Genomic DNA, 25,569 nt, shown 5'->3' with positions numbered 1-25,569 from the left:
AAATCATGCCTGAGAGATTTGCTAGCCATTATAGACTGCTTGGTAATGATTGAGTCGTGTTTTGGTATGGTTTTGATGGTTTGCATGAGTGAAGAGGGGAAAGTCTTTGCAATTTTGGCCTAAGCGAGTCACTCTTGCCTAAGTGAAAATCGCAGAAACTCGTCCCTGGTTTTGGTCCGAGCGTCTCGCTCAGGCGACCAAATTTAGTGTTGAGCGACACGTTATCTCGCTGAGGCGAGAATGGCTCGCCCAGGCGAGCTTGCGAGGAAACTTAGCACGCTTTCTACTTGAATCCTCGTCCAAGCGAGGGATTGGTTGTTTGGGCGAAAAAAGGTTTCGCTCAGGTGGGAAGGTCTCGTCTAAGCGAGAGCTCGCAGAGAAACACTGTAACTCATTCACTCAGGTGAGGGAGTCTAGCTTAAGCGAGATGGACATACTCGCTTGGGCGAAGGCTTCTAGCCTAAGCGAGAACAATGAAGATTCATGCTCACAGTGTTTGATTAAGTTGTGGTTTGCTACGTTATCCAAAAATGTCTTGAATATTGTGCATATGATTGTGATGTTGGGCTTGAAGGACTAAGTCCATAGGTGATCTGGGATGTGGTTGGTTTGAGTCGTGAGCGAGGAATTCGTGATGGGTGGACCGCATGCGGAACGTGAATGGTTTAGATCATTGGAGGTACTCATGTTTGGGATGAGTGAGCGATGGAGTTCATTTCATGCTCAAACTTGAGAATGCTATGAGCAAGGGAGTTCATAGTAGGAAAGGTGGATATGGATGTCTAGGTTTGAGCGAGGAGTCGGATGACGGGCGAGGAAGTCCGTGAAGTAAGACTATGAGCACCGGCTTGTAGGTTAGACCACAAGCGAGGAGGGTCGTGGAAGTACAGTAAAGTCCCATGATCAAGAGTACTGCATAAACTCATAGTGGTTATTAGTGTGAGAAAGTGGGTGTTTATATTAAAAAGATAAATAATTATAGGTGTTTTGGGTGGGTTTATTTCATATTTATTTTTATCTATGTGCATAGCTCACCCTATCTGTTTGTGTGTTGTGATGATTGGGTAACTTGTTATCCGAGAGCAGATGATGTTACAGTGAGATGCTTAGTGGCGGAGAGCGGGAGCAGATTACATGGGGATATATAAAGACTTGTTTTATTAAATTTTCATGTAATTTAATTATTGGTTTTTACTACTTTGACTTTTGAATTACAAAGACCGATTATGAATGTTTGACCTTATACCGCGGTTATTAAGTTTTAAAGTTTTAAATTTCCCGCATTTTTGGGAAATGATTTGATAATAAATAAGAACTTTATTTTGATAAATTATTTATTTTATTTATATAAGTAATATCCTACCAGGATGTTACAACATGCACAATTTCCCACACACCTTTTCTACCTCAACACTTACCCAAAAATCCAGAGCCTTAGCTAAATATTGTCAACACTGCTCCCAATCATCATGTCCTATCTCATGCGCATTCAATTAGCTTTATGTTATCCCATATGTAAAAGATCATGCATTTACACTTATCAATTCCACTGAACATTATTGTACTATTCCTCTAATCCTTAATACAACCCTGGTTTAACCATACTAAATTATTCTTTTAATTCCCTGCCACATTATATTACACTTTAACATATTGATTACACTCTTGGCTAATTAAGCCCTCAATAGCGATCCCAATGACTAAGTCCTTTTTCACAGCCAACCTCATTCTTGATCCTAGTTTAGGAACTAAATTGTAATGTATTTATTATCACAATTCTTCCAATCCTAAATCAACCCTTAAATTAATTCATACTACTAATTCATAAATAAACCACCTTGGACCTCTATCTAGAAAATTTCTCAATTCCACATTCAACATTCATCTGACTCACAAGAGTTCCAAACCCACTACTGCACCTCACAGCCACGCAGGTCTCTTATTCTGCGTTGGCGCTTGGCAGCCCAGTCAGTACCGCCAAGCGATGCATAGCATTCTGGAGAGATTCCAGAATTTCCTAGCACTTGTGAAGATCTTTAAATTTTCCTAAATGCATTCCTACAGAGGTGTTCACAATTCCACATTGCATCATATTCCCAAGGTTATCTATTGTTAATTAAAGTTCACATATCTAATTTCATTAAGATAATTCATGCATAAATCATTCATATGCTCACAATCCCAATTCATGTCAAACTCTAAAACAATTTCATAGAAATTTCATCCATTTACCTCAATTATAGCACATTTCCAACAATCACAACCCTCGAATGTCTATCCAACATATGTAATTCCCTTTTTCTTTAGTCAAGGAAACCTAGAAACCCCAAAACAGCAAGGCACCAGCTCCTTGGATTCCTCGCTTCCAATTTGGAAAGCTTACAATTCGCAAAAAGGACCCAAAACAATAAACAATTAAAATAACACATAAATGACATCCATAGGACTTCAACCCAAGTCCTCCCAATATAACCAAGTACTTTCAACCATTTGAGTCTGTACTCTTCCATGTCATAAGAACTAGCATTAAATGCCATAAATGTTGTCACTACCCGCATTTATTAAATAGTTATTTATTTAATTATTTAAATTTCTTGGGTCTTACACATAACATTCATTGCTATATTATATGCAAAAGTTTCATCATTATTGACTTTATTTTTGTTAAGATATCTTTAATATCTTATTTTATGTTTTTATTGTTATTATTCTTCATATGTATTTTGGGCTTAGCTCATATGTTCTTTATTGTAAATACAACCCCTATGTGTATTTTCTACACAAGCGAGATTAATCTCAATCCCTATTTTTCTTATAATCAACATGGTATCAAAGCTTAAGGATTTTTTTCCTACCTCTGTCTCTGGTCCACTGCCAGTGTTGTCCACCACTATCGGCCGCTGTCCACCGCCATTGGCCATCGTCCACCGTCGTCGGACGCCGGCCACCGTCCACCGTCATCGCCGCCGTTAGCCGACCGCCACCATCGTCGGAGGTTCAGATTTGACCGACGACCACACGATTGTACTCATCTCGACCTCGACGTTCCACATCTGGGCTTTGTGTTTCTATTGGAGCACTTTCAATTTTTAGAATTATTCGACATGGGCGTCCAACGTTAAACTTTGGCTTGAGAGTCAGGGGTATCTTGATCATCTTACCCTCAAAGTGACTGATGTTGATACCACTAAGTTTCCTCGTTGGAAGAGAATTGATGCACACTTATGCATGGTTCTCAAAAATACGATTCACGCTTCTTTGAAACCATTGTTTCATGCCTACGACACATCTTATGAAGTCTGGGAACATGCCAAATTACTGTACACCAATGACACTCAACGTCTATATGGTGTCTGTCAAGACCTGCTTAATGTGGTTGCTTTTCGTACTCAAGACCCTATGAGAGATTATGTGGGTAAGGTGACTGATGTTTTTCATGAATTTAATGAAGTATTACCTCTTGCCTCTACTTCTGCTCAGGAAATCGAGCAATAATCACGCTTCTTAACGGTTGTGATGTTACACGGGCTTGCTGAAAAATATTCCCATGTCCATCATTAGATTTTGGGTTCTACTGTTATACCTAATTTTACCTCTACTTGTTCCACCCTTTTGCATGTGCCTTGTAAACCTTTCGTTGATCCACCTGTCCATGCCAATGATTCCTCTACTTTGGTATCTCACCGTGATGATCGCCACCACTCACAAAAGCCATAGAAAGGGTGTCACTAGGGATGGCAACGGGTCGGGTCGGACACGGATAGTATGATACCCGTACCCGACCCACTAAAAAAAAATTTGCTCGTTACCCGCCCGTTTACCCGTCGGGTATCCGCTTAAAAAAAATCTGCGGATATTTTTAAAACCCGCGGGTACCTGTGGATACCCGATACCCGCAAATATTTAAAAAAATATGTATTTTATAAATTTTTAATATAAGATTATAAAAATAAAATATAAATTAAATCAAATTATAATTATAATTATAATTATAATTATAATTAAATTTGACATAATAAAATATACTATTACTTCTAATTTTAATTAAATTTAACTTAATAAAATATAAATTAAATTTTAATTTTAATTTTTTGCGGGTACGGATAGTATGATACCCGTACCCGACCCGTTTATAATCGGGTATTAAAATACCCGCTACCTGCTACCCGCGGGTAATAAATACCCGTGGGTAGTAACTATCCGTTGCAGATTTTATCCGCGGATATCTGCGGGCACGGGTATTTTTGCCATCCCTAGGTGTCACAAGTGTGATCATTGAGGTAAGTTCGACCACAAAATTGATCGGTGTTATGCCTTACATTGTCGTCCTCCTCGATCTGCTGCTGTTCCGCACACTGATCCTCCATCAATACCATCTTCTACGGATCCTCATTCATCTGTTTCCGCCACCGACAAATCTGCTTTCTTCAATGAATTTCTCAAATGGAGTGAGGATCATAAGCTTTCTAGTTCCACGACTTCTGTTGCCCACATAGGTACATATTTTGCTGGTCTGACTCAATCTTTATCTGTTAGTCCTTAGGTGTTCGACTCAGGTGCCACCGATCACATTACTGGTAACAAATCTTTGTTTTCCTCTTTGTCCTCCCAAATAATTTACCCTCTATTACAATGGCTAACGGGTCTCGTGTTTTAGCTCATGGTGTTGGGACTGTCAATCTTTTTCCTTTTTTATCCATTGATAATGTTCTTTATGTCCCTTGTTCTCCTTTTAACTTATTTTCCATTAGTCGTATAACTCAATCTCTTGATTATGTTATTTCCTTTACCCAATCGTCTGTTTGTTTATAGGACCGAAGTTCGAGATAGGTGATTGGCACCGGATGTGAGTCCCATGGTCTTTATCATCTCTGCCCTTCTTCTCATGTTGGCACAGTCTTCATGCTCAGTTAGACCATCCAAGTCTTGCCAAGTTGCAACAACTTGTTCCTGGCTTCTCCAAGTTGTCCAACTTGGTGTGTGAGCCGTGTCAGTTAGGCAAGCATAGTCGTAGTTCTTTTCCTCATAGTGTCGCACACAGTGCTTCGTCCCCTTTTGCCTTAGTTCACTCTAACATTTGGGGACCTAGTCATGTTGCATCTAGTCTAGGTTTTCAATACTTTGTTACTTTTATTGATGATTATTCACGGTGTACTTGGTTATTTTTAATGAAGAGTCATTCTGAATTATTTCATATCTTTCAATATTTTTTTCATGAAATTCAAACTCAATTTTGTGTTCCTATTAAAATTTTGCGAAGTGATAATGGTTGTGAATATCTTTCCAATTCTTTTAAACAATTTATGGCTTCACGTGGCATTATGCATCAAACTTCTTATGCATATACACCTAAAAAAATGGGGTGGCTGAACGGAAAAATAAACACCTTATTGAAACCGCTTGCACTCTTTTAATTCATGGTGAGGTTCCTTATTCTTTTTGGGTGATGTTATTCTTACTGCTTGTTATCTTATTAATCGCATGCCTTCTTCAGTTTTAAATAATAAATTACCTCATTCAATTTTATTTCCTCATGAACCTCTTCATCCCTTACCTCTTAAGGTTTTTGGGTCTACATGTTTTGTGCACAATTTTAGTCCTGAACTTGATAAATTGTCTCCTCGATCACACAAATGTGTTTTTTTAAGGTTTACGCAATCCCAAAAAGGATACAAGTGTTTTTCTCCTTCTCTTAACTACTATTTTGTTTGTGTAGATGTCACCTTCAATGAGTCTTCATTTTACTATAAAAAAAGTTCTTCTCATTCCATTGAGTCTCCATCTAATACCGTCGATTTTCCTAGTCCTGTCAATATTACTATGATCTGTGATCTTCCAGGTGTGCCTTGTACGCCGTCAGTTTCTGTTCCACCACCTTTTCAAGTTTATAGTCGCCGCCATCGTCCTCAACAACCAGCGAGTGACTCACCTCAAGGGCTAACTATTGTGTCTCCTCTGAATCTGACAACTGAGTCTCTCTTTCCACCGAGTGACCTTCCAATCGCCTTCAGAAAAGGTATCTGTTCTACACGTAATCATTCTCCTCATTATATTGCTTTAAGTTACCATAGATTGTCTTCACCTTTTTATGTCTGTCTTTCGTCTATTTCTTCTGTGACCATTCCAAAATCTGTTCGTGATGCATTAGCCCATCCTGGTTGGCGTCAGGCCATACTCGATGAACTGAGTGCTCTTCATAATAGTGGAATTTGTGAGCTTGTCCCATTACTGTCTGGGAAATCTATTGTTGGTTGTAGGTGGATTTTTGCTATTAAGGTTGGACCTGATGGTACTATTGATCGTCTTAAAGCACATCTTGTGGCCAAAGGTTACACCCAAATCTTTGGGTTGGATTATGGTGATACTTTTTCTCCAATGGCGAATATGGCTTTTGTTCGTTTGTTTATTGCCATGGCGGCTCTTCAAAAGTCTCTTTATCAATTGGACATTAAAAACGCTTTCCTTAATGGCGATTTACAAGAAGAAATTTATATAGAGCAACCTCTTGGGTTTGTTGCTCAAGGGGAGTCTTCTGGTTTGGAAAATTTAGCAATGTTGTTCAACAATTTGGTATGACTCGATGTGAGACAGATCATTCAGTTTTTTATCGTCACTCAAGTGCTGGATGTGTCTACTTGATAATGTATGTTGATAACATTGTTCTTATCGACAATGATAATCATGGCATCTCTCAGATGAAACAACATCTTTGTGATCATTTTCAGACCAAAGATCTTGGAAAACTCAGACATTTCTTGGGTATTGAGGTGGCACAGTCTGACAAAGATGGTATTGTTATTTCTCAACGAAAGTATGCACTGGATATTTTGGAAGAAATTGGGTTGATGAATTCAAAATCTGTTGACACACTCATGGACCCCAATACTAAACTTCTGCCAAATTAGGGGAAGCCTATGTCAGATCCCGAACAATATAGAAGATTAGTTGGGAAATTGAATTATCTTATAGTTATTCGTCTTGACATTTCCTTTGCAGTCAGTGTGGTAAGCCAATTTCTTAATTCTTCGCGCGAAGATCATTGAAATGCAATCATTCGTATACTAAAGTATATTAAAGGATCTCCTGGTAAAGGGTTGTTATATGGTTCTAATAACTATACCGGAGTTGTTTGTTATTTAAATGTTGATTGGGCAAGATCTCCTTCTGATAGAAGGTCTACATCCAGATATTGTGTCTCCATCGGTGGTAACTTGATCTCTTGGAAAAGCAAGAAACAAAGTGTTGTGGCAAGGTCTGGTGCAAAAGTAGAATATAGAGCCATGGTTTCAGCCACTTGTGAGCTTGTTTGGCTTAAGCAGTTGCTCAAAGAGTTACAGTTTGGAGAAGTTACTCAAATGACACTTATATGTGATAATCAAGTTGCTCTTCATATCAGTTCTAATCTTGTCTTTCATGAGAGGACTAAACACAGTGAGATTGACTGTCATTTCATTTGAGAAAAGATTATGTCTAGAGACATCAAGATGAAGTTTGTTAACTCAAGTGATTAGTTAGTAGATATTTTCACTAAGTCTATACAGGGACTGAGAATTAATTATATTTGTAACAAGCTTGGTACATACGATTTGTATGCACCAGCTTGAGGGGGAGTGTTAAGATATCTTTAATATCTTATTTTCTATTTCTATTGTTATTTATTATGAATACAACCCATATGTGTATTTTCTACACAAGGGAGATTAATCTCAATCCTATTTTCCTATATTCAACAATTTTTTTTTTTGTTTCACATTATCTTATTCATAACATAATTATTGAGATATCATTCTTTTCAACAATTTTAGGTACCTGAGGTTCTTCTAGAATCGAATCATTAATTATGTAAAATAAATCTTTTGGAATTTCCACCTTTTCAATTAGGTCATCTTGCATTTTAGCTCATTTTCTCATTCAAGAGTTTTTATTTTTGGAACCAATAGGCATATCACGCTTCAAACGTGTCTTTGGAACCATCATGCCTAACCATGCTTTAGGCGTGTCATAAATTAATATCAATTCTATTTGGAGCATTAGCAGTTGGTATATGTGATTTAGTTACTCTTTTTCTATCAATAAAAATATATGGTAATTGATTGACTAATTTTGTAAATGAATTATCCTTTGAATTTGCAGTTCACATTCTTTTCTACGAGGATCAAAATGAGATAATCATAATTCATTCTGACCAATATCTTTTTCCAATTGTTTTCTTTCTCTCCCTAATGTTAGAAAAACTTATTCATAAAAAATGACAGTCTTCAAATCAAATTGTAAATAAGTATCTTGGTAATAGTTTAAAATATTTTATTATTCATGGAAAATCATATCTAACATATATTCTCAATCATCTCTGAGGACCCATTATAGTTGCTTTTGGTGGGGGAATCTAAACATATACAACACACACAAAAGTTCCTAAATGAGAAATTTTAGGTTACTCACGAAAAACCAACTACATAATAGAGTACTTGTGATAACTTGTTAGCTTGATGTGAATCAATACAACAACATGCAAAAATGCATTTAGTGAAGTAGCCAGTGGAAGATTAGCTCTCATACGTAATGATCTTGCAACCAGTTTTAGATGTTTTATTAATGATTCTACAAGTCCATTTTGAGTATGAACATCTACTGGATGTTCAACTTCAATTTCAATAGATATGCAACACTCATGAAAAGCATGAGATGTAAATTCATCAGTGTTAGCAAGACAAATTTACTTAATTGGATAATATGGGAAGTGAGCTCTTAATTGTGCTAATAACTTTGCAAATGCTTGATTGTTAGTTGAAAATAAACAAATATGTTATCATTGAGTTGATACATCAATTAAAATCATGAAATATCTAAATGATTCCTATGATAAGTGTATTGAAATACAAATATCACCATGTATTTGTTCTAAAAATGAGATTGACTCATTTCTAATTTTTCTGGTGATGGTCTTATTATCAACTTTTACTTGTGAACATGCAGTACATGAGAGATCATTGGAATGAAGAAGTTTTTGATTCTTAAGTGGGTGTCCACATGAGTATTTCAACTATTTTTTGTATCATAATAGATCGAAGATGACCCAACTGATCACGTCAAACAAGGAACTCATTTTGATTCGTAAGCTTTTGGCCTACAATGACTCGTGTTTCAAATTGCATTAATATATGTGTAGTACAAGACATAAGAGAAGGTTAATAATTTCTCCAATATATGAGTTGTTGCACGATCAACAAAACACAATATATTTATTAGTCTATACAACACTACTGTATACCAAATGATCATATATATAATTAAATTTTAATGTATTTAATAACCTCAACTCGTAGGTACCACCAAAAATTAAACAACTTCGCAAGTCATTTCAAACAAAACTAAGTAAAAAACATCATCTTTGAAAGACTTTGAACCTTTATATATGTATATGTATAGTATAACAAAATCAAAAATACAATATCAAGATGAATGGTGATTAATGCTTTCATCAGGTTTAGCAAAAGAAACAAAAATATCGAGATGAGTGGCATCTATGCGACTACAATAAAAAACACCATCTTAAGAAACAAAGCATATTTCTATGTTGTTCTTCTCATTTTTTAAGATGCTTTAGTGTACGACAAGTACAACTGAAATGAACTTTACCACCGCAATGATAACTTATATTCTCATCTTATTTGTCATTATTTACACATTTTTCTTTTCCTTTTTTTCACATTATTGTTCTATTTCTGGTGATAAAATGTCTATTTGAAATTTCCTTTATGAACATGATCACTAGCACGACCACAACCACGACCAATGTCACGACTATGACCATAAAAATATGAATTAGAGATATTGTTGCATTCACTTCTAGGAATGGAGCATAACCAATTAGGCGAGTCTCATGATTTTTCATCCAAAACTCATTGTTTTGTTCAGCTACAAGAACACAAGAAATAAATTCAAATTATTTTTGTGAAAGCTCGTTTCACAGTTTTGTTGTTGCAAAAGCAAATTAGTTGCTCACATGCTTTATTTATTTCTTTAATAGCATCACCAAGGCCCATTGTATCTAAATGTATTTTAGCATCTAATATGTACTATAAGTAATATAAGTAATTCTTTCTTGTGATATCAATGACCACAAATTCAAATTGTAAGGTTTGACATATTTAAAACTAATACATAAAATAATAATAATAGTAATAATCATCATCATCATCATCATAAAAATAATAATAATAAGACAGAGATAAAAATTAAGTCAAAAAATTCTTATCACACAAATAAGAATGTAAGATAAAATTATAAATGAATAAAGGAATAGAAGGAGTCTGGATTGAGACATGCAAAACATTGTCCTTGTAGAGAAAAAATTCTCACTAACCCTCAATAGTTGGTTGGAACATCGTATCGTACTCATAACATGTTATACAATAAAACTAATAATGGAGAGAAGAAAAAAAAAGGATAAGAGAATGAAGAAGTTTTTGTGTGAAGTCCCTCTATATAGACACAAAAGACAACCCAAATAATACAACTCAAGCCTTACAATAGTTAATGCAAATAATTTAGATAACATCAATAATAATTAATCATGAGTAACGTTTATCAAGTCAATGAACATCCATTAATTTTATTATATATATATATATATATATATATATATATATATATATATATAAACGAAAGTTTGCATTTTAATAATTAATATAAAAATTATATTGAGTATGGTTTGAGTTTGAATACGCTGGATATTTTTTAAATAATTCTCTATATTTTAGTATTGATATTTTTATATTAAAAATAATTATATTTATTTCAATATTATAAAGCCAAAGTTTTTAAGGAAAATATGATTAAAAGGAGCACACAAATGTTTAACATTCAAACATGCAGTTTTCTTGTTTCTTTTATGGGAGATGAAATCTGTTGCCAGTTTTTTACTTTTTCTTAAAAGTCTTCCCAATTAAAGGTAATTGATATGGTTACATCAACGTGGCCACATTTTTTATTGCAAAATTTTATTAAAAGGTCAATTATGAAGATATTTGGGATTTTTCTTAATAACCATGTGAAAACATGAGATTTGGTGGGCCCTCTTTTCTTGTTCTATCTAAATGCAATTCATTGTGAGAGAACTTTGATATTAAAGAAAAATTTAATTCGTTAATATCTGTTTCTCAAAAATATTTCAATAAATTTTAGTTTATCACTAAAAAATTTCTTAAAATTATTTTTAATACATTAAATATTTAGTTTTTTCTTTTATCATTTGTTTGTCCATAAAATTTTTTAAATCTCATTTTCAAATAAATAGTTGATCAATTACTAAATATTTTTTGTTAGAATGCATTTTATAGTATTTTTAGCATTTATATTTATAATAATAAATATATGATTTTTCTATTTATAAAAAACATGGTGAACTATTTATAATTTATGCATTGAAGTATTTGATCTCACAAACAAAAATTGTTATTGGATAAGGTGTATATGGATTGGGTAAACATTAAACCTTTTAATAATAAATAAAGAACACTGGTCAGCAAATAATTATCTAATTGGATGTTTTTTTATTCAATTTTCAATTGTTTGCAATCAATAAAAATAAGTTGGTAGTTAAATTGTTTAAGTAGTTAAAGATGTTTTTATGATTAACTTTCTAGTTATAATTTTTAAGAGTACATTTGCAATTTATCTTATGTAATAAAAGATTAAGACGCGGTATTGTTATGCCACAACCTTACATGTTATATCTTTTTATTTTTTAAATCTTAATTTGACGCTTTAAGCGTGAAGCATGTGCACATATAAAAAATTGAAATGCGTGTAGCAGTCATATGAGTAGAGAAAAATGTTTTACTTTATTATATATATATATATATATATATATATATATATATATATATATATATATATATATATATTAAATGTATTAAAATAAATTGAAAATTGAAAATTGAATGAGTTTTTATCTTTACAAATAACATTAATGTTTCCTCGAGTCTTTTTGAGGAAGTTAATCATAGAAGGGTTGAGAAAAAAAAATATTTAATTTGTCTCTCACATAAATTTTTAAAATATTTGAAACTATTAAATCTACATGATCAAACAAAAGTATCAGGATAAAATTATATGTTTTTGAAATGTTTAATAAAATTATATATTTTATCTATAATATTGTTTTGAAAAAAAGAGAGGAGATTATCTTATTTGGTGATAATTATTTTTCAGTATACTTGTAAGATATATTTTTCTTGGTTCCACAACCTTTAAAATCGTTTTCTATAAAAATATATTTCCTCACACTGTAACACAAAAATGTCTCAGAAAAGCGTTAATTTAAGAACAAAAATACAATATTCAATTGTTACTTACAAATAATTACTCATCCACACATATACATTGTAAGGCTCTCTTATTTTAGTCCTAATATTTAAGGGTTGCCCCAAAATTTAATGAACTTAAAGGCTGATTCATAAGATGTTCAAGATCCCTAAGGCAGTGAAATCCCTCTAACTTTTGTCATTCTTGCAAAAACAGTATTCTCACGCTCTCCTGGTTTTCCACATACACTCTGCTAGGGTTCAACTACTGATTCTCTTCAAGCTAGCTCAAACCAATTTTCTACTCCACGTAAGTCAGTTTTTAGCTCATGCTCTTTCTCCATTCATTCTTCGTGGTTTCAACTAGGGTTTGTCTTAGTGAACTCATTTTAAACTCGTTTCGCTATTTTCCAGCTCTGAATCTGTTCTTAGAGCTACCCGTGGTCCATAGTTTGGGTGTCGAAGTTCTTGACTAGCATTTTCCAGGTAAGGGAAGCTAGATCCTTTTCGTATTTGAAGTTTGTGGTGTGTTTCTTACTGTTACGTGCTCAAAATAATTTGGGGAGTGTTAGTATTCGTGTGCGAAAGATCTTTATGGAAGTGCTTGGTTGTTTCTAGTTTTGCAAGCGTAGAATAGTGGGAGAGAACTGCTATTTTCGCCCACGCGAGCTCGTCTCGCCTAGGCGAGAGTAGTAGCAACTCCCCAGGGGTTTTAGCTCGAACACTCGCTCAAGCGAAATAACTGAGTTTTGAGCGAAACACCATCTCGCTCAGGCAAGATGGCCTCGTCTAAGCGAGGGTTCACGAAACCTCCAAGACTAGTGTTCGCAGTCTCACCTAAGCGAGAGCACTCCTCTCGCTTGAGCGAGGGCTCCTAGCTTGAGCGAGACCTGATGCCGATTGTACTGTTTTCTCATATGTTTGTTATTGATGGTATGATTGGATGTTCTGCCCTGGTTAAAGTGAGAAGTATGTGATTTAGTATGAAATCTTTGATGTTATGAGTTATAATGATGAGTTTGGCATGATCTTGGCATGTGATATGTATGGATTGGTTGGTTATAAAAGTGGCATGATTTTGGTATGAGAAATGATCCTATATTGATTGATGGAAACATGATGTTGGTTGGGGTTAGGACGTAATTCTACGATAGTTTCGTGGTGGTGCCTCATTGGTTAGGGCGTAATTCCATGAGCCTCTAGGTGAGTCCTCATGGTGGTGCCTCAGTCGGTCGGGACGTAATTCCATGACCCTTGTTAGTGGGAGTTCATGATGGTGCCCCATCTATATAATTTAGTAAGGATTCAAGGTAAGGATTGCATCCTAACACTCTAAAGAGTCAGTTAGTCTCACATAGAGCGTACTGACTCTAGTGGTAAGAGTAGCAGGAGGCCTGAAATCCATTAAGAGCTAACCTTGTATGTGGGGGAAAAGAAACACTGTAACAATTAGCTCGGTAGAGCAGCTTTGTAGAGCAGGAAAGGTTACCACAAGTGCAAGCATCCGCTGAATCTGACTAATTATATGTATTCAGATGAGTCGTGTCTAAGTCTTAGTGTATTGTTTGCAAGTCATGACATGATTGGTTAACTTATGCATCTTGAACTATAAATTTGTATGTAACTGTATGATAAACCATTTTCTGCTCTAGCTTACCGTTTTGTTTGTTGTATGTTCTGTTTGTGTGGTTTTCTCTCTTTGCGATGATCATCAATTTATTGATGTGAGCATATGTGAGGAATCCTCGTGGTCAATAGGGAGGTTGTGATTCCACTGCATAGCCTGTCTAGGCTGGATTCCGTTTAGTTGAGCTTTATTTTAGGGTTATGACCCATGTATTGTCCTGCTTAGCACTTTATTCTGTACTTTGTCGACCCCCTTACTCTATTTTGGTTTTGGCATTGTGGTGTGCCTAAACTTCTATTTTGGTTCTCGTGGATAACTGTAAGGAGTAGTGTCCATACTCCAGAACCTTGTTTCTAATATTATTCTGTGTGACATTTCCTTTAATTAGTGTTATTAATTAAATGGGGTGTTACATACACATATGCCAATTCATTTCAATTGCCACCAAATAAAATTATTCAACCTAACATGGCTTTTCTATTTTCCAAATTAATACTATTTTAAGAAAAATTTCTCTAGATGGGCCGAACCCCAGAACCCATTTATGGATTATGGTGGTTAATTCCCATCTTCGTTTTAGGTTTTCTCTTATTTTTTTTCTTTTAGAAGGGAAGGGAGAGAAATTGAAAAAAACAACTTAAAATAAAATAATATTAGAGAAAAGCCAATTGAAATAATTAATTAAAAATATAGAGTATAAACTTTAATTAATTAAAAATATGGAGTATGAAAAATATAATTATAATTTTGGATTTTTGCACTAAAAGATAACTACAGTGGTTTAAATAAAATACATATTATTATTGGTGGCATAAGAATTTATAAATAAAAGTTAATTAGTTTTTTGTTTTTTTTGCCATGTATGTGAAGATAAATAATTTTGTGGATGCTGAAAAAAAAAATCAAAACGGATGTTTCATAATGTTTAATAATATATTAAAAGGGTAAGAATATTTAGAATGATTATAAGAAATAGTATATTTGATATGTCGTTTATTATTTATTCGATATAATAAGTGGCGTAGTTGTAGAACTATAAATATAACAAGATTTTTTTAATGTTGGATATCATTAAAATTTAGAATTGTTATGTGAGCCAACTTGGCTCATCACGAGATTAGGCCGGATGTTCGGATTGGGTTGGGTTGAAATTTTTTTATAAATTTCAATACGGGTTGATATTTGACCCGGCTCACCTAGAACCCGCGTGGTGAGCCGGGTTGGCTCACCAACCCGCAAATAAATGGTCACTCAAGTTTTTTTGTGTTAAATTAGATTTTGCATTTGGGTCATGTTAGGTTATTTTTTTTAGCCAACACATAGATAATGTGTATTTTTGTGATTTTGGTTTGTATTTGGATTGTATTAAAGTTTATTTAGATTTTAATTAAAATTATAATTTAGTTTTGACTGAAAAAACATGTATTTTTTTTAATTAAGTGAACCCGTAAACCAACCCGTTTAACCCACCAACCCGTGGTGGGCTGGGTCAGATTCAAATTTTTTTGGCTCACTAATAAGTGAGTCGGGTTGGTTTGGCTCACTAAATGATCATCCCGTGGTGGGTCGAGTCGGATCGAGTCGAATTACCTGTTTTGGCAGCTCTACTAAAATTGATATAGAAAGTGAACGTAATGATAATTTTGTAATAAAGTAGAAGACTTTTTATGCCTGTTATACATAGAACCGATATATAAAAGAGAGCATTGACAATTTCATAATAAATTAAAATTTTGTATGTCGGCTATACTTATAACCAACATATAAAGTGAGTGTGTATATTATTTTAAAATTTAAAAAAATATACTATGTCAATTTTTCACTATTATGGATATAAAATCTTTAATTTTTTTCTCTCCCTAAAATGAAAGAGATATACCTTAATAATTTGTGGGGGCCTTAATTTAATCGCGCTTATGGTTTAGTTTGAGAAATTTAATATGCCATGACAAATGTTTAGATGCGCACACAAGGATATGAAAAAGTTAAATTAAAGACAATAAGAGGAAAGATTATTCTAAATGCAGTTAAAAGAGAGAAGTAAAGAAAAAACCTTAGCTAAGATTTATTTTGGCACTATATACATTTTGTATTTATGCCATGTACACATAAAAAAGTGATTGATATCTTTTGTTATATATTCAATCGTTGTTATGCTAGGACTGTGACCCCATCATTATTTAAAAGAAATCAAGAAATCACTGCTATTATAAAAGGATATGATATAAAAATAGATGGGATGACAAAAAAGATTTAAGGTTTAGAAACAATGATGATACTCATACTTAAGTAAGAAAATCCAAATTTAAATGAGGATTATATAGAACATATGATGTCACTAGTTTTCGGGAAAGAAAATAGTGTAATTCCTCCACATTCATCTACTTCCACTCATGTTCCTTGTTTCGACTAGGTATAATAGCGTGCTAACAATTTGTATTCAATGTTATAATTTGGGTACTTTGTATTTATCTTATTTCATTTATATATTAGATCATATTTTGAAATGCTTGTTCCATTTTTGTTTACTTTTTTCAGGTTGAACCTCGTGAAAATACCGCAGAGCAAATTTGATTGAAGAACCTCTAGCTTTTACATAGCAAATGTTATAATTTTTTTGTTATCTTTTCACTCTTTTAGTTTTAATACTTGCAACACTTTTAGTTTTAGCATAAATTGGACTGCATATATGTTACTTTTAACTCTTAGTTTTAATGCTTATGAACTCTTATTAATTATTACATATATTACATGTTATGTAATAATTATATTTGTAATATAACAAGATTTAGTCACATTTTAAAATTATAATTAATATGTTACATAAATCAATAACACAAAAATATATACGAATTGCTTAAATGAATAATTATAATTTTAAAACTATCGATCTAAATGTACATTTATATTCTAAATCAATTTAAAAACATGTTGTCTAAACATGAAGTAACATTTTAAGTGTGTTGTCTAAAAACAATAAGCAACATTTAAAATGTGTTGCCTATAAACAACAAGCCATATTAGAAAAGTGTTCTCTAAAGGATAGATAAGAGGTATGACCTTTACATATACATTTCAAAACATGTTGTCTAAACATGAAGCAATATTTCAAGTGTGTTGTCTAAAAACAATAAAAAACATTTAATACGTGTTGCTTGTAAACAACAAGCAACATTCAAAATGTGTTGTCTATAAGCAATAAGCAAATTTAAAATGTGTAACTTATTCTAACACTATAAGACAACAGTTTTGTAAATTGTGTAGCTTTTAGTACAAAAATTATTGCTTATAACCTAAACCCACACCTACAAACTGTTGCCAAAGTTTTTTCTAAAGTTTAGGCCACACTTTTTTAAATTCAGACAACACTTTTTACTTGTTGCTTAAAGTGAAAAATGGTGTAATGTGGTACAAGCATCTTACCAAGTCCAGAACCCAATCATTTCTTTATTGTCTGTTTAAGAGAAATACATCAAAATCAAAGGATAGTGAAAGGGCCTATAAGAGATACCTACTAGCCTATTGATTAACGAAAATAAATCCAATACTTTAAACTTGGATTGATAGAGGATTGAATAATGCACCTAAATCACCTTATAATTACTAGATAAAACATATATAGGTAAGCATAAATGTCATGCCAATTCTAAAACTAGTATAAATTAAAAACTGAAGTAGCAATATGAATATAAAAGGAAGGCATGTGCACATGGATTCCACCATTAAAGAGTATGGAGAGGATTAAAATGTATGCAACATCTGCCATAAGTAGAGAGATAGTTTCCATAACTGAAATTAATGATCACCATAAAACAATAACATTATCATTAAACTAAAGATCATGAAGTATGGGAAACAATATGTGTAAAAGCCATACCATATCGATTCTATATTGTAGCGTTGCACTAGAATGTTAGTTTATCAAAGAAAAGACATTAATCCCTACCAATTGTGTTGCCATAAGCAACCCTTTTGCGACGACTTGTCCTTAATCGAAATTCTAAAACTCCACCAAATTCGCCATGTAACCTAACATCATGACAATGAGTTCCTTGACAAGAAGGCGATGTTGTCATTGCTTGCGATCGAGATAAGAGATTGACCATGATTCAAGTTCACCACCACCACCTTCAACGATTTGAAACCTAGATAAAACCATAAGAAAACCTACCTTTTAGCGAGACGACAATAATGATAATGAGAATGATAGTGAGAGTGAGAACAAGAACAATACTGAAAGTACGGTTAAGAATGACATTAATAGTGAGAACTAGAAGTAAGAGGAGAGTGAAAACCATAAAGGGAGTAAAACTGAGTGAATTGAACTATGTGAAATTGAATGAGGAAGCATATAATAAATACAAAACAATTATAACAGTTAAAAAATTAACAGAAATGAAAATATTTGTAGCAATATAAAATAATGGCTACTAATAAATATCTTTTTTGTAGTACATAAATAAAAATATAACAATTAATAATTTAACAGAAAATTATTACAATTAATTTTAATCCAAAAGAATTTGTCAACAATACTAAAAAATATAATATTTATTAGACAATACTTCAATCAGCCAAAGATATGATAGGGTGAAACTTTATCCACTAAAATCAAATCCAAGAAAAGATAGAAAAAATATAAATGTGAGATGAAAAATATGTAATATTTCAAAGTGAAACTTAAAATTATAAAAGTTCAAATAAGGAGAATATGTTCAAAATTCATAATGTTTCAAATTCTTTTAAAATTCATATATCCAAAAATTATGTAAAAAGTTATTATTATTATTAAAAAATAATTGAATTTCTCAATTCAAAATATATCTATTGTAAATTTTAAATCCAAACAAACATGATGTGTAATTAAAATATAAAAGTGTTTCAAAGTAGAAAGAAAATAACAAAATCTCTCATATATAAAATATCATTAGAAAAACAAGGTCGAATTACCATTAAGATTAATAAAAGAACATTTCTTCTACAAAATCCAACCAGCAGAAGGCACGTGCTGAATGTTGTGAAAGCGAAATCTTAGAATGATGTTGTGTTGGAAATTAGAAATGGGACCCATCAAATGTTACAGTTCCGCAATTTGTCCACTAAAACAACGCGCACACACACATCGGTCCCACGAACTTTCCCTCTCATGGCTGAAACTCAACCATCTTCACGTGCCCTTCTGCTTCTCCTAGCATGCACCCTTTTCCAACAACTTTACGCTTCCAACACTAAAATTGGTGTCAACTATGGCACGATGGCAGACGAACTCCCACCGCCCTCAACGGTGGCCACCTTCCTCAAATCTAAAACCACCATCGACCGCATCAAAATCTTCGACGCCAACCACGACATCCTTCGCGCCTTCGCAGGCACTGCAATCTCCGTAACTGTAACGGTGGAGAACGCCCACATCCCCTCCCTCGCAACGATTCCTGGTGCACAAGCTTGGCTTTCAAAAAACATCTTACCCTTCCTCCCGAAAACCGTCGTGACGCGTATTTCTGTTGGGAACGAGGTTTTGGAAAGCAACAACAAAACACTAATCGCCAACATTCTTCCGGCTATGGAATCCCTCCATAAGGCTCTCTCCCTCGCCAACCACACTACCGTCCAAGTCTCCACTCCTCACTCGCTTAAGATCCTGGACCCGTTAGAGCCTCCCAGTGCCGCCTCGTTCCGCCGTGGCCACGACAAAGCCATCTTTGCGCCGATGCTGGATTTCCACCGACGAACCAAGTCCCCTTTCATGGTGAACCCGTATCCGTTCTTCGGTATCACTTCGACCGATCTCGATACTGTGAACTACGCGCTCTTTAAACCAAACAATGGTGTTCGGGATAAGGTTACGTCAATGAAATATACGAACATGTTCGACGCGCAAATGGACGCAGTTTTCTCAGCAATGAAGAAACTAGGGTATGAGGACGTGGAATTGGTGGTAGCCGAAACGGGTTGGCCCTCTGTTGGTGAGCAGCACGAAGGGGGTGTTAGTTTTGAGAATGCGGAAACTTATAATGGGAATCTCATCAAGCACATTAACTCTGGGAAAGGAACCCCTCTAATGCCTGGTCGAACTTTTGAGACTTTCATCTTCTCTCTATTCAATGAGAATCTAAAGCCCACAGTTTCTGAGCGTAATTATGGCTTGTTTTATCCTGATCTTACCCCCGTTTACAATGTCGGCGTTTTCATTGCGGAAGAGGTACATTTTTTTTCACTTTACAAAAAATGGTAACTTTTCATTCGATCATTATAATTTTAATGTTTTTTAATGAGTTTAGATTCCTTATTAGTTTTTTGGTATTATTTTTTTTGTGTCTTCAAAATAAATTGATATTGATATTTTTAAAAACTTTTTAAATATATTTTAAAACATCAAAATAAGTGTCTATTAATATATTTGAAAGACATAATAGAAGTTCTGTACAGAAAAACAAGTACAATAGAGAATCCAAATTCATTTTTAACATGTTTGCAGTATAAAAGTAAAAATGTTACTTTTCCTTGTTAGTGACAGAAATAATGAAATGATGGAATAGATATTAATATTTATGGAAAATGCATATTGAGGAAGCATTCTATTGGTCTAATGCAGGCATCTGTTCCTAGATTCGGATTCGGACCTACATCCGGACCCACATCTGGACCTACACGTCAAAGAGACTCCCTTTAATCATAGGGGATAGGGGATGCATTATGTAATGTCAATGCTTCTAATGGGAAGCCCTAAAGTAATTGCTTTTTACACCACCAAGTGAAAGAGATATTTTTAGGATGAAAAACATCTAAAACATTTAATGACATATAACAAAAAATAATTCATGTTAACAAACATTTAGAATTCATAAAACTACACTCACCTATTGATAGTTATTTTTGGACCATGCTCATTTCGCTCCTTTTTTTTTCTTTTTACTTGTCTCCTATTGTATATAAATAAAACTAGCAAGTCTATACACATGGGTCTTTTCTATTGTATTTATATGAATTATTAAATACTAGTCTTTTGTCAAATGGATGAGAAGCGATATGGAAAATCAATAAAAAAGGCTCAATAATAATAGAAGTGGGTGTTTCTTTTAGCACCTCCTAACCATATTTTTATATCTCTGTGGAAAAGTCTGAATTATCCTCAGAATATCTAGATTATATAATTTAGAAATATATTGTATATTATGTAATAGATGGTACAATTTAAAAATATATTATAATCTATAAATTGTATAATTTATTATATATTTTTGAATTTAAAAGTATATTTTAAATCATATAGTTTAGAATGTATTTTGCATTATATAACTACGTAATTCAAAAATGCATTTTAATTACTCGATCTAAAATAAATTTTTATATTGCGTAATTTAGAAATACATTAAGGGATGTAAATTCTGAATACTTTTCAGATTGCAGAGTATGAAAATACAATTCAAATCATGTAATATAGATTGCATTTTTATATTATACCATTTATAACATATTTTTAAATTATGTAAACTAAAAATGCTTACTAAACACAAGATGATGTGATGAGCGAACCTCAGCGAATCTTCGGCGGAAACTCCTCACAAGACTGTGAATCAACAATTAATCGTTCGGTGAAAAACCACCAAACAGGCAGCGGAAGACTGAGTTTCAGTGAGGAACTCTCACTAGTTTAGGATAACCCGACGAGGTTAATACCTTATCTAGGATTTAGGGTTTGAGCTGACGAATGGGGGGAGTAATCTCAACCACGATTTCATTCATCCAAGTTGAATTTACAAACAAACGGCTAGCACCTTTTATAGATTAAGGGCAGCCATGAAAACATAAGGAAAAAGGAAACCGTTTAGGATCCTAACGGAAAAGATGAAAAACAGGCCCTAATGGTGAGGATCCTAACGACGAAATGATTGTCAACCTAAACTATTGGTGGAACGCATGAAGGGCCACGAGAGGGTTGAGAGTGAAACCCAGCGGTGTGAATCTGAACCCTAATACAGGATGCGCGTTTCAAAGGAAAATGAGAATCTCCTTTGCTTGGATTGTGTATAAAATGAAGTTGGGCTACTGGTTGCAGGCCAAGCCGTTTGAAGCATCCTTGCTGCAAATTGTAATTTGGGCTGCCACTTTGCAAGCCCAAAAGGAGGGCTGAAGACAGTGTGCTGTCAATCGTGTGAAAGTTAATGTTGAAAAATGTTGCACACGTGAGCGAATTGGGCCGTAGGTGAAGACGTGAAGAAAGATTAAGTCATGGGCTGAAATACGAATTGGGCTTTAGGCTCATTATTTGATTGTCCCACTCATGGGACAAGTAGACATGGGCTACATAATAAAGCCCAAACATTAGACTCAAAATAAAATATTCACATATTTATTTAAGAACAATAATGAAAGAAATAGGCCTAGGCATTGGCCCAAGCTGAAAAGCCCTTTAGGTGATATTCATCATCCCCTCCCTCTTGAAGAGGATCTGTCCTTAGATCAAGAGGTTTCTTGGCCCATAGCTTTGAAAGCCTTTTTCTTCTAGGATCAAAAACACATATGCAAGAATCATCAAATAAATTTTTATTAAAATTCTGGATACCATGCAGAGTATATTTTCTTAAGATAAATGAAGATGGGCTTTTATATTTGGAAACATTTTCAATGAAGCCTACTTCACAGAAATATTGATTTTCCCTTTGACTTAATTGTAACCTAAAAGATAACTCTAGGTCAAAGGTTGATTTTTGCAAAACTTTTGAAGAGTATGGAATGATTGGTGAAGGTGGAAAAGCAATTTTAGGGAGAGTTAAGACAAAAGCATTAAGGAAAAATAAGGAAGAGTAAAAAGATGGGATTACTCCTTTGAAGTCTATGCAAGGAATAGAATGTTGTATCTCTACTTCCTTAAGCATTATTTATTTTCTTTCTTTTCTCTCAATCTCTCTTTTCTTTTAAACTCTACATCTTGTCTTACTCTCTCTTTTTCTTCTCGTTCTTTTCTTTCTTTTTCCTCCTTCTCTTTTCTTTTAAACTCTGCATCTTGTCTTACTCTCTCTTTTTCTTCTCGTTTTTTTCTTTCTTTTTCCTCCTTCTCTTTTCTCAACTTATACTCTTTCTCTTTTTCTCTCTTAATTTCTGAGCTTTTTTTTTCTTCAAGCTCTCTCTTCTTTATCTCTTCCCTTTCTCTTTGATGCTTTTCTCGTTCCTCTCTCATTTCTTTCTCAAAATTTTCTTTTTCTTTTTGCTCTCTTCTTTGAATTCTTAATCTTTCCTTTTCTTCCAACTCCCTTATCTCTCTTAGAAGTATTGTGAGTTTTTCCTCCTTCCTTCTTGTTATCTCAATTTTTTTTCTCTATCTCACGATCTAAATCAAAGGAAGGTGGTATGAATGTTCTTCTCATGCATGCTCTCAACTCACTCCAATTTTGATTGGGAAATTTTCTCCCTTTTTCCACTCTAGACGGCCTATAATCCCACCACTCTCTTGCATGTCCTACAAAAGTAGTATTTATTGTGCCTAAGATGGAATGAATGCACTAAATCATCTATTTCGCTCTCCCAAGATATGTATGATAATGCACTTATGTCCTCACCAAAGAAAGGGAATGTACTCTCATGTGTATGATGCATTTTTTCCTCATTATGACTACCTAAATGCAATCCACTGTACGACTGAAAAGTCATTTTGCAAAACACTTTTAAAACACTTATCAAAACAATTTTTTTTTCAGTAAGATACTTTATGAATTTTTAAAGAGAATATCAAGGAAAATATTTCTAGAGATGCTCCCAAGAAAGGGAGGTGAGTATCATGGACAGGCTTAGAAACCAAGCCTTTCCTAGCCAGAGATCTCTAAATTTCTTTCACAAAAATTTCTCAGTAAAAATTCTATGCAACACAGATTTTGATCATGAAAAACAACTTTCAAAGTGTGTGAAATCCTACGACCAAAGAAAGGTCAACTAAGTGTTGAAAGATTTGCACCTACATATCACAAAGACGTAAAACATAAATTCAACATGCATATCACACATATAACCTGGACAGGGAAAACATAAAGAACAAGAAAACAAGAAAACAGGAAAACATAAACTAGACAAGAATTTTTCCTATGTGAAGAATCAAGTGGCACTTGGACCCCTTGATGACCTCACACTACACATTAAGAAACTATTACACACCAAGCTAAAGTTAGGATTGTTGTAAAGCATTTTTCCACCTAAGCCAAATGAAACAGAAACTGAAATAAGAAAAAATTACACCACAAAATTCTGTGATATCAAAACAGAAATAAAAAAAATTCTCTCGGAATGCTATCTCAATGTCTTTCCTCACAATTCCTCCTTCAGCTCTACCTTCAAGAGAAAGGTAATCACCTACAAAGTTTCCAAATCAGTGAGTTTCAAGCCAAATGAACCAAGAGCACTCAAATTCTTCCACATAAGAATAGCAAAGCAGAAAACAAAATCAAGAAAAGCTCAAATGGAAGAATTGGACAACATCAAGTGATAGAATTAAATGGACAAACTCAATTGAATAAGCAAGGAGGACAAGCAAGAAAAAGGCAAAACAACAAAGAATAGCACACAAAGAGAACCTAAGGAATGTGTTTAGAACAAGATTAACAAAACTAAAATCAAGAAGACACAAAACAAACAAGTTGAATCATACATGACAAGATAGATGCAGCTGAAATGAATATAAAAGAATCAAAACTCAATGAAGCTCCCATACAAGCATAGTGAGCAAGTGAAGAAGGCATCGAGAGTATTTAAAGGAGTTGTGAAATGAACCATCATTTTCTTTTCACTCAACAGGCCATCAATTTTTCTTTTCTAGATTTATTTTTCTATTTATATCAGATCACAAGGCCATATAGTTACACACTTGTATATTTTGAAATAATTTTGCTACACTTGTTACACACTTTTTCTATTTATATCAAAGTTCAAGTTCAATTTCATTCAGCTAACAAAAAAAAAACAAGTCATGTTCAAAGCAAATGACTCAACTTAAAATTTTTTGAAAGAGACTCAAGGAAAAACAGAGTGACTCTCAGCCAAGAACAAAATTAGGCAACAAAAGTTATGCATTAGATTCACAGTACCATATTAAACCAGAAGTTCAGTGCAATGCTGCAGACTTTGCATCCAAAAATTTGGCCATAAGTCAAATACACAATCAACTCAGTAAAACACAATGACATAGCCTAAGCAGAACTGAAGCAAAAGCATGCATTTTTAGAATGATACAGATAGTGTAAGAGGTTCAATGTCACACTGAATCAATCATATAAGATCTTGAGTTGAAATGAAAATAACGGCCAGCACAACCAAGGTAGAGGTATAAAATTGCAGTGATATGATAAGATGCACACTCTAGGCTAATCACAGAACAACAAATTGTGATTAAGCAGACACACAATTAAAACCAATGTAGTTGCTAATATCAATAAATATCATCATGATTTTACTTCAAATAGTTGGGATATGAATATAGTTAGAGCACACAAACATCAATCACAAGAAACCATATTAACGAGCAAGGTTATGCTAAGCACATACAACCAGAAAAATGTAACTTAGCTTTCAAATAATTGGCCTAAACAGATTGCATATAGTAACTCAAACTGATAAACTTCTCAAAGCAATGAGCATAGTGAATTG

At 33.6% G+C, this 25,569-nt stretch overlaps 1 protein-coding gene across 1 annotated transcript; it reads left to right on the top strand.

Annotated features, from left to right (window-relative positions):
• The first annotated feature begins 18,877 nt into the window (after positions 1-18,877).
• Positions 18,878-20,188, top strand: LOC114194035 (glucan endo-1,3-beta-glucosidase-like). The gene has a single exon (XM_028084068.1). The coding sequence runs from the start codon at positions 19,010-19,012 to the stop codon at positions 20,168-20,170; it is 1,161 nt and encodes a 386-aa protein (XP_027939869.1). The 5' UTR covers positions 18,878-19,009; the 3' UTR covers positions 20,171-20,188.
• The last annotated feature ends 5,381 nt before the right edge of the window (positions 20,189-25,569 follow it).

The sequence above is a fragment of the Vigna unguiculata genome, chromosome 8 (assembly GCF_004118075.2).
Source record: "Vigna unguiculata cultivar IT97K-499-35 chromosome 8, ASM411807v1, whole genome shotgun sequence".
In the NCBI taxonomy this organism is placed as follows: domain Eukaryota; kingdom Viridiplantae; phylum Streptophyta; class Magnoliopsida; order Fabales; family Fabaceae; genus Vigna; species Vigna unguiculata.
The sequence above is the reverse complement of the archived record's forward strand: the minus strand, read 5'-3'. Positions and strand labels throughout refer to the sequence as shown.

What these genes read in the sequence shown, in the direction of transcription:
- LOC114194035 (XM_028084068.1), top strand. Translation starts at nt 19,010, where the DNA reads ATGTTACAGTTCCGCAATTTGTCCACTAAAACAACGCGCACACACACA.